We start from the raw sequence: 11,259 nt of genomic DNA, 5'->3' as shown, positions 1-11,259 counted from the left end.
TCAACAACCTTCTGAAGAAAGGCAGGAAGGTGATCATCACTCCGCTGGTGGAAGGAGCCGTCCATCCTAATATCTGAATAACAGTTTTTATAGTGTTGGAGCCAGGAGGTCCTTTTATTGAATGATTACCACAATAACAAATTAATAATACAAAAATAAAATAAAAGTAAGAAGGTAGATAAAGCAATGTGGAGAAAATTTTGAGAACCTAATAGATTAAATAATTTTTAAATATATCATGGTTTTACTTGACAATTTTGGCTTCCCTTTCCATTATAGCTGAAACACCTATGGTCTGTTTTATTTTCATTGCAATACCAGCTCTTACTGATTCTACAACACCAGATGCTCCATTGTCTTCATAGTTATACACATCCTTAAAAAAAAAAAAAATGTAAATCAATATGAACATCAACTCTTTATTATTTTTTTAATTTATAAAAATTTGAATTCAGTCAGTTAAAATAATTATTAGAACCTCTGACCATAAATAGAATGTAATCATAATGTTATTAACCGTACAAGATACACATGGCTGTCATTCTGGAGTTGAACACAGACATGATTTATTTTTAAAAAAAATTATCTAAGCAGGTATACATTATGAAATTTTTATAGCGTTAAGTAGAACACAATGGCCCTTTCCATTAACTTCACTTTTCTCAAAAGATAAATAATACTCCAAGTGTGTATTTGACCAATCTGTTTGGAAATCCACAAAACAGATTAATTAAAAAATACTTGTATATCATAAAATGTAATCCTTCAATTTTTCTTATGTGCAGTGCCATTGTTCTTTCTAAGCAACCAGAATATATATTACTCATTTCATAAAATAATATAGTACCTCGAAAGTCACTTAAACCAGTTTTAGAAATGAAAAAGATAACTACTAAGTTTAAAAATTTATCCTTATTTACTTATAAGCTGATTAGCCCGACTTCTCTTGTCAGAATTTCCTCTCCATTTGCTTTGAAGGACTACTATATCATTAACATACATGCCAGTTTTGTTTTTCATTCTGCAACCCTGCATTTGTACACAGCTCTAATCACCTTCTCAAGAGAGGAATAGTTCTTTTTCTATAATTATTATTTTGATGACTGCGTATTTAGCTAATGCTGCTTCATCAATTTAGGTTAGGCAGAGGACTTCTATCTTTGCCCTTTCTTACACTGCCTTTTCACATTGTTTGTGAACCTCTTTAAGGTTTTTCATTCTTTTCAATTTCTTTGGAAGACCTATTACTACCATAACCCTCTATTGGGTGCAGTTTAGAACTAATAGAGTTGAGACACAAGGTCTCTGACAAGTGCATATAAAATAATCACAAGTTTATACCCATTAATTTTAATTTAAGTATTCTAAAAATAATCATTGATCTCTGAAGGAATATTTAAACAAACAAAAAAATTCATTTTTAGAAAATGAAATCAAGAAAAGTTTGAAAGAATATTTAAGATCTAGCACTAAAATGGCATAAATTTTATGGGTAACAACAAAAATAATTTTTGTAAAATCATAGATACATACAATCTAGAGTTCAAAAGTCACTGCTATGCTATAGTCATTCAGCTTAAGTTGAGCTGAAGAGGGCCATTGGAAAACAGCACAGCATGCTTCACTGATCATATTTGTGTGAACCAGGCAGATTGTGGTGTGATATTTATTACATTCATAATTTTTTATATTTCTAAAATCCATTTTTGAGGTACAGGTTGAGCATTTACACCTTTTGTGAGGTCGAGAAGTTAAATTTTCTAAAACATCTTTGATGAGTTGATATTTTCTGGTCACATTTTGAGATTCCAACTGTCTTCACACTTCTTTGGCTTAGTTCTACAAGCACCAGTTGTTGGCCAATGTTTTTAGTGAAGGTCAGCTATAGTATTTTTTTATTTGATTCACAAGATAAATCACTTGCAAATTGATACCACTTACCTTTAGCTTTGCAAAAAATATGATCATTGGCCAGAGCTTGACTGTATCAATGCCCCTATTGGTGGAATTATAAAATGTGATAATCACTGGCCTCAGTTACTCTCCAGATACAGCACGATTGTATTGTCAACATGGATTGAAGATACAAAAAATCATGTTCTTATTTGCTTCCAAGACACAGTATGTAACAAATTGAGGCACAGTATGTCGGAGAGATCTGAATGAGGCTAACAGCATTCTACAGTGTGCAGGAATGAACTGATCATCTTGATAATCAACATCTGGCAAAGATAAGATATGGGGTAGAAGTCTGGCTCTTCTAGTATAGAAGAATTGACCAGACTTCTACCACTCTTATGAGTGTTGAGGGAAATGAAAACATCAGGGCTGTGCCTTTTAGGTGGGTTGAGTACCTACTGGACGTAACTGAGGGTTAAGTGTTTATTTTAGTCCTGCCTTTATTACGTTCCAGTGTTGATCAAGTAAGAACTTTTTGAGTAGCTCTGAGGGAAAAACATTCATACTTAGAGCCTTTCTTCTTTTAAACTTGGTAATAGCCTTATCCATGTTCAGAATATTCGACTTCTTAACTTCTTTTGTATTGAGGTTCTGGGTATGGTCCATGTCTTATTCATTTGTCAGTTTCCTTTCATTTCGGACCTCTTGAAAATGTTCTTTTGAGATAATTGGTATATTTTCCATAAAATTAACTTTTATTTCATTAAAAAAATCAGTTTTTAATATATTAATTACCAATAATCATCCTGGAAACTGATGTCTCTATAGCTGTCAACTGTGTTCACTCCTGGAAATGTAAATTTATTTAGTCTCTTAAGAGGTAATTTATTGTCCTTTTTCCATAATATTAAGTTTTCAGAATTCTAGCACTGTTAAATGTCCCAATTGTATCTTGTTAGGGGGTCAGTGTTCTTTTCCCCATTGGGGCTAACAATTACGGTGGGTCAAACCTTTTTCCTCTTATGAGGTAATTATTTTTGAGCAGCCTTATGGATTAATTAATTATAATGAAATGAATTTAAACTGTAGTAAGAGTTTTGAATTATTTTTTTAACAATAAATTCCATAAAACAAGATCAGTTCATAATTTATTTTGATTAGTAATACATATATTAATTTATATTTAAATAGATAAAGTTAAATATTGAATTTGCTTTTACCTTAAGATCTAGATTTTCTTTTATTAAATCATAAGAAGAAACAACACTGTTAATGTGAGGAACGGTTTTCAGAAGTATTTTTTTAACCACCAAGATACCTAAGGATAAAAATTATTGATGTGTTCATAAATTTGTAAAATACAATAATTCAATTATAAATAAAAATTGTAGGCTCAGAAGGATACTAAATCATTGAATTAATTTTATTATATGATTTCAATTTTTCAGCAAGTTAATTTTCGATTGAAAATTATTTAATAATTGATAAATAACCTGAACTTTGTAGACCACCCACAAACTTTTGACCTGAGAAGAACATAACATCTTTATATGCTCCCCTTTGGTTGATTCCAGGTACTATGGGATTCATGTCTAAAGAAACGTATGGAGCTGGAAATAACAAAAGTTCAAAGTAATACTATTATATTGAAATAATAATCATATCTATTACAATTTAACAAACATTAGTTCGGATCTCTATATATTTTAGAGGTAAACTACGTTTAGATTGAATATTATATATTTAAGATATTTCAACAATAAATACCATAATAATGCAATTAATATAGTATTGGTATCACTAACAACTGTAGAATATGTATTTTAATACTAAAAGACTTAGGAAACTCAAGGACTAGATTGTGATACCAACAATCACTGCTAACTCACCTTTCTCCACTAAGACTCATTAAAACTAAAATTCACAAGATCAGAGCTATAACAACCCCCTCCCTCCCCCACCTAATTTTTAGTTCTTTATACTTCTTTTAAATTTACCCATTGGTTCTGTATGGATTCCTTCATTATTCACCCTTACAACTTTAAAGTTCATTTCAACTGTTGTAATGCTATTATTTCAATTACACCTACTGAATACTTGCCCCACAATTCCACATAGTATAGCTAAATAAATTCTTTCATCTGTTTAAACAATAGAATATCTGTACTATAAAGTACACATTTTAAAAATTCATGAATTTTTTAAATGAAAGGAAAATTATTATTATTATAAAATTATTTTAGTATTATTAAAATTATCAAAAGTTATTCTAGGACACTGGGTCCCATACTAATAACAAATTGGATAATTTCAACCGCCTTAAACAAAGGATACTTATTTATGCGAGTTTTTATTGGTGTTTGTTATTTAAAAGTTTACAGAAGATTGATATTCAAGGAGATGGATATATAATTGATGAGGAGGAAGCTTTATGGATGGATATGGGTACATAGTTCCAAAATGAGGTACCTCATATGGTAAAAGATTTTTCAAAGGAAGCTGTTCTATGAGAAGTGACGTACAAATTGATAGGTTGAGATCGTGTATCTAACCGGTGTAAGAATGAACATAGGGTGAGGAGGTCGATAATATAGGAGGGTTTTTAAGGTTTGGAATATAAACATGCCAAGGAGATGTAGTCTTTGGATACTGGGATAGAACTAACTTTGCTCGGAATAATAGAGAGAGATATGAGAACGTGAGTGTAACTGAAATCAACAATAAAAATTTACTTGATCTTTTATCATTTAAGTTATTTGTCTAGAGTCTCCCTCTAATTATAGTATAAAACAATGCATATTAATATTCTATAATGTATATTCTATAATATACAAATAATCTTATTTCATAAAATAACTACATTTAGGTGTCTGAATCAAATTATAATCAAACTATAATTAGTTAATGAAATACATTAGTACCTGCTACAGCATAATCCCAAAAAGCAAGAGCTCCATACTGATGTAATAATATAGTTGTAGCAATATCATCTGCAAGAATTCCAGTAGTTGCTGATGCTGCAGAGAAACAGCCAATCATGGTCATGTTATTAGAATGTTTTTGATGAAATATTAATTTAGCTTCAAGATCTGTAAGGTCTAGCATGCCTTCTTTGGTTTCTGAAATTCTAACGATCTAAAAATCATCAAAATCTTGATTTACTGGGATATTGTTAACATTTATGGTTAATAAAATTGTAAACTTAAAAGTTGTAACTTAAATTAGGAATTCATAATTTGTAAAGTTGTATAAATGTTTGGTTTGTTCTCAGATTTTTTAAATCTATTAAGCAATTGGACAGTCATACTTTGATAATTCTTAACTTAAAACTAAACTTCATATGCTACAATTCCAACAATTAAAAAAATATAAAGCAAATCAACAGCCATCATTCCATTATTTTCAGCTTATAACTCAACTATATCATACATGTTGCAACATGAATGATTTTTCTGCAGGTTCAGTGAACATTCGTTGTTATGGATGAATAGTATACCCTCTTACATTTAAAATTCATATTCAGTGTATAAGGATAGGTTAGAAATGATCATTTTGGAAGGTGTTGTAAGAATCTTGCAGTAAGGAATAAATTAAAATCTCAGATTATTTATTTACTGTTTTTATTCAGTGCGAATGCTATCAAGTTTTTAAGGGGGCAAGCATTTTTAAGGAGCAAAATGAAATGTAAATCAATAATACAATTGACAAATAGAAAATAGTTAAGTATATGACAAAATGAGAACTAAATGCTTTTTTATATTACTCAGATGAAGGGTAACTGGTCATTAATACAATGGAATAAACTTGAAAGAACAGCACCATAGACCTTATCAGTGTTCCGCATTTATGTGTTTTTGGCCAATAGCAGTAAAAGTGTTGATTCTAAAACAAAAAATTACTTGACACCTTTTAATAGAAAAAAATTATGTATAAAAGAAATGGATAGAGTTGGTAATAAAAGAGATATGAAGCAATACCTGAATGTTTGGAAAATTAAATTAAACTGGAGTTGGGATGGTTAGCACAAAAGCAGGGCCATGGATTTAAGAAAAAATTTGTCAATTAATAAGTTTTAACAACTAGAAAAAATTCAGCTTGTCTCTAAGTTCATCCAATACATGACCATTTTAAACTTTTATTGAATTATATTATAAACTTTAACATCCATCACAATAAGTAAAGTAGAGTAAAACAATAATAATAATAATATCGAATCAATAATATTAGTTACAAAAAAAAAATTAAACTGCCCTATAAAAATTAACATATCTGCTCAATAATAATCTTATTTTCAAAAAAATGTATCCATATTGTCAAAATTAAGTTAATATTAAAAAGAAAAAAACAGAAACAACCTTGGTAAAAGATAATAAAATTAGAATTTCAACATTATGTGTAAAAAAAAACAAAACTATTACTATAAATCAGAATAATGAATTAATGTAAAACTTACAATGGCTCCTATTTTTATCCATGGAAGCAAATTAGATTGATGTTCACAGGCACTAATAAATACAATAGGAGGAGTAGTAATGTTTAAACTTAGAATTAACTTGTTAAGAACTCCTGTACAGCCATTCCCCGCAAACAAAATGGTATCTTCTTCAGAAGCATTTACTGCACTACTGAGAATGTCTCTTGCTTCTTCCCTGAGAAATATTGAAAATGTCTTTTGATTAATTCTTTATTTAAGAAATTCCAGTTTTTAATATTGCTACTATCAATAAATATGAAAAATTATTATCAAACAATGAACTTTTAATTTTGAAAAAATAACTATTCATTTAAGAAATCTACCAATAAATTCATTGATTAAATAATTAGGTATATGCTCATTTTTGTATAATTATTTTATTTAAAATGAATACAGCAGCTGTTTATAAAAGAAGCTATCCAACTCACTTCTATTAACTTGTTAAGTATTCAACAATTCACTACAGAAAACAGAGTTGTCCAGCCTCCTTCCTAAGAGTGATGACATGCTCCCTATTTACTAGAAATGTTATTGCCCTCCTCACTTAAAAAATAAAAAAATGGATCTATGTATATATTGTTCTTTGTTTATGTAGAGCAGATATAATTGTGTAAACCTTTTTTCTTTGTTCATTGGTTTGAAAATACCCAAAATTGAAACCCTACTAAAATATGGTTCTTTCCAAAAATTCATAAAATTCTTACTCCCATATATTACCCTTGAGCTACAAAATTTACATACTTGATGAGCTATGCCTTACTTTGTGTACCTCAAAGAGAGTTGTACATTGTTGCAGTTTTATTGTCTAATATAAAAATTTAATCATAGGAGTATCAATTACCACACATTTCCAAAAAAAACAAAACAAATATGATAAATATTTTTCCTAAATTACAATAAATGAGAAAAAAAATATATAAATACACAATTTATAGCTGTCGAAAATCCTGCTATGGCATATATGAAATATTATATTATTAAAAAAATAAGTAACAAAAATTAAAATAACAATATGTAGTTTTTTTCCAAATCAAATTAAATATAGGCTACATTAGAACTATAAGTGAACTAGTTAAGGTCATTCAATATTGTATGATGGCCAATATGAAATGTTATTTGATTTATACAAGAAAAAAAATAATAATAATGTTTCAATGTTCTTTTCAGATCTGGTTTCAGATATTTGTATTACTAGGTCAAAAAACATATTCTCGTTTAAAGCAGGTTTCACACCAGTCTCTAATTAACACATTTGTTTTTTTATCTGGTTTTTTTTTTTTTTTTATTGGTCTAAGTTTAGACCACTCACCAAAAGTGTTTATTAGTGTGATCTATCTACTAATGGTGAAAGCTAATTCCATTAGCAAACAACAATTAGAATATCTATACCTAATTCAAAATACAGCATACTTGCTTTAATCTGACACTCTGACAATACGATGCAAATATTAGAAAATGTTATTGCTGGCTGAGGAAAGAGGACTTTGCTTGGAGAAACTTAAAAGATATTCAAGATATAGCAATAATTGATGCTTTTAGAACAAAAACAGAAAAAATCAATAAATGATATATTTTTGGTCCTTAAATTTCATTGTTGAAATTTATCTGTGAGTATTTACTTATCTATCAAGTTCTTTATATTGAAAATATTATTCTGTAAAGCTATATGTGGATAAAAAATTTGTACTTATGTTTGAGTTTCTACAAAAGTTCTGATGCAGTAGACTTTAGTGTATATTTTTCAATTGCTTCTTAGAAGGCTGGACACTCTAAATTCTATCAGATATCTGGTAGAGAGAGTGTACTGTAATTTAATGTTAATGGAATTAATACTAATATAAACCAAACTAATTTTACTACACTATTTATAAAAATCATGTTGTCTACTAAAAATGTTCAACTAAAAATTCAGCTACTTCCCAGTCATGTCAACATTCAATCAAAGCATAACTAACTCAGAGTATAGAAAAAATATATTAGTTAGTTTATTGATACATAAAAAAAACTATAATTTAAAAACTCAATCAAATAAATTGTATTAGTTAAATAAAAAATTCAGATTGTTTAAAAAAAAAAAAATCAAATTATACTGTAAAAAATTCAATAAATAAAATTACAAATATTTTGTTTATTCAATTCCTATTTATTTATCTCAGCTATATTAATGCTAATTATGTATATTTTACCTAATAATTAATTATGATTACTTACATGTTTTATTTACTTCTAAGTAAGATAGTATTAATAGATTTTACTTTTACAAAGGTAAATAAAGAAAATCTTTATAAAATATGTTAATCCTCAATTGTGAACTATCAATGATTTATAAATTTACCTGAAGAATGATGACTGCAGTGTTGTAAAGGTGGTAGCTGAACATATGTTACTGTGGAGAGGTAAAACCTCTTTCTTGATGTAATCCTCAACAAATTCCATACTTTTAGATGAGGCAACATAATCACAGAAAACAACTGAAAAAAATAATCATAATTAAAAAATGGAATTCTTAGATTATTGTAATATACTAAAATTTATTAATATTATTTTACAGTACTAGTAACCATGTTTATATGTTTTTCTTGAAAGTTTAGTGTGGATATTGTTTTGCATGTTGTTTCATTTTTTAAACTTTTAGTTGACTGATATTTTTCTGATTTAGTTTTAAGGTTGGTATATTACACTCAAACCTATGTTTTGTTCATTTATCTTTTTGAATTGGTAAAATTCAAGTCTTTTGTAATTACTAGGGCCACATATAAAGCTTGGGAGCCAATAGTTCCAAGAATGTTTCCAAACCCCTCTACATACCATGGTAGAGGAGGGGAGGGGGCGATTAATTTGGCATTTCCCTCAAGAAAATGATCTCTAAGATGATTTTAACTGTATCAATCACTTATGAAATTAAAATGAGAATCAAAATTTTGTATTTCGGGTGTATTAAGTAAATTAAATAGCCCTACTAGATATTGGAAGGTTTAATATTTAATCTCTTTGATAGCTATAAAAAATTAATATGTATATGGATTATACATTATCAATGCATTAAAATTAAATATTGAAGTTTTCTTCTATTATAATTAGTAGGCAGTATGTAAAATTATTTAAATAAAAGAAAATTAAGGTCCCACTAAATGAAAACTTTACCCCCACTATGGTTGGAATAGGTTGGTTACATCTAGATACCTCCTCCCTCTATATCAAAAATGACTAGGATGGGAAGGAAAAACTGTATTAAAAGTTGTGCTGCCCAACTTCATTTTGTTGTTAGTCACACAGCATACTTATTTTAGTCTAATCAGACACTATTTTTAATCTTACGATAAATAAGCCTAGACAAATCTTTTTCATGATTTTTTTTTCCTCTTTTTCTTTCCTTTCCCCTTTCTCTCTTTTTTTCTTTTCCTTCCCTTCTTTTTCCCTTTCATATTTTGCCTTCAACCCAATGTGTCTTTAACAGAATAATGGAAAAAATAGTGATAAAGATATGAGAAAATATGTGAAAGATATTTAAGTAACAAATTTAAATTTTAAAAAATCAACGAACTATGTTGAAATTAATATGCAATAAATATTAAAAATATATACAAAAATAATAAAGTAACAAATAAAATATGCAATGTATGCATGTCATCCTTTATCCCTTGTAGAGGGTAAGTAAGACCCGGGTACACATATTGGTTAACAATGTTGAGCTTCTGCTCGGAATTAAACAAGCACGAGGTGTCGAGCTTATCCAGATTCTTATTTAGCTTTGTCCGAACTCTCCCGAGAATGTGCATCCTAAATATTTTATAGTGTCCTTTTATCGCTTGGATGCTATCTTCGTTCTCAAGGGAGAGCTTCGTCGCTTCCAGCTCTCCTTTATTTATGACGATGCCTACACTCTTTTGAGGATTCAATGACAAATCGATTTCCTTGAACATCCTCTGTACGCTGTCCATGACTCTTTCCGCACGCTGAAACCGCCAGGTCATCCGTGAACCCAGTAAGGACCACACAACCTTGGTCAACTATTCCCCTCAGTGTATTGTTATTAGCCTCCATGGGATGCTTCTTTGCGATATGGGTTCCGAGTCCTCTTTCACCCTTAAAAGAGAGTCCACAGATAGGACAAACCATATCCAGAGGTCGTGGGCCTTTGTCTTGTCCGCCGCACGCCTCCTTGATGTTGTCTTGGGCTTTCGGTAGACGATGAAAAACATCTTCTATGGAAATAATCTTTCCTAAAACTACTCTGTCTGCATCAGGCTATTCTATTTTCACAAAATCCTTTTCACCACCCTTCGCAGTACCAACAGACATCAAAGAGGCAACAACTGCCTCTTGAACTAATCAAATAATAATTAAAAAAAGCATATTCCATAACAATCACTGCTTAAATTTTTTAATAAACCGCTTATATCGTTTTATTGCATTGTTCCGTAGAACAGCCCCAAATGGCTCCACATTTCAACACAAATTCACGTAATAATTTCAAAAGACTCGTTCCATCCCTACTTGTAGCTAATCACTAACTATGTACTTTAATTAATAATAATTCCACCATCAAACTTTAAAAGAGAACTTGAAGACTTTTCTTGACTTATTTCTTTGTTATTTAAACAATTTTTTTTTATCCTGTGCCTCACAGCCAGTAGAACCGGGTCATGTGAACTTATCAGGTAAATCTGACCATTACGCATTTGGCAGGGAACATCAAGATTTTAGTTGGTCTCACAATGAAAAATTCTTGCGTTAAAAAATGGAAATGAAATGAAATATTAAAATAAAAAAATACTCCTGCTTCATCTTTGATTGGTAAAAGAGAAATATATATATAAAAGTTAAACGTTTGTGAGCTCAAAGACTGAAAAAGAGAAAAGGGGTGTAGAAATCACCAAATCGCT

At 29.4% G+C, this 11,259-nt stretch overlaps 1 protein-coding gene across 1 annotated transcript in view; it reads right to left on the bottom strand.

Moving 5' to 3' along the window:
* The window catches only part of LOC106680633 (uncharacterized), a 160,192-nt gene that overhangs the window by 33,959 nt on the left and 114,974 nt on the right, over positions 1-11,259 (bottom strand). Inside the window, exons 2-7 of the mRNA XM_014420493.2 lie at positions 8,709-8,844; positions 6,353-6,548; positions 4,821-5,034; positions 3,393-3,509; positions 3,120-3,217; positions 249-376 (exon numbers count right to left, since the gene is read on the bottom strand). Coding sequence (XP_014275979.1) covers positions 249-376; positions 3,120-3,217; positions 3,393-3,509; positions 4,821-5,034; positions 6,353-6,548; positions 8,709-8,844 — 889 coding nt within the window. The remainder of the gene's footprint in view (positions 1-248; positions 377-3,119; positions 3,218-3,392; positions 3,510-4,820; positions 5,035-6,352; positions 6,549-8,708; positions 8,845-11,259) is intronic.

This window comes from Halyomorpha halys, unplaced genomic scaffold (genome assembly GCF_000696795.3).
Source record: "Halyomorpha halys isolate HHAL.00 unplaced genomic scaffold, Hhal_1.1 Scaffold271.1, whole genome shotgun sequence".
Taxonomy (NCBI): Eukaryota; Metazoa; Arthropoda; class Insecta; order Hemiptera; family Pentatomidae; genus Halyomorpha; species Halyomorpha halys.
This window is presented reverse-complemented; position numbering and strand designations above follow the sequence as displayed.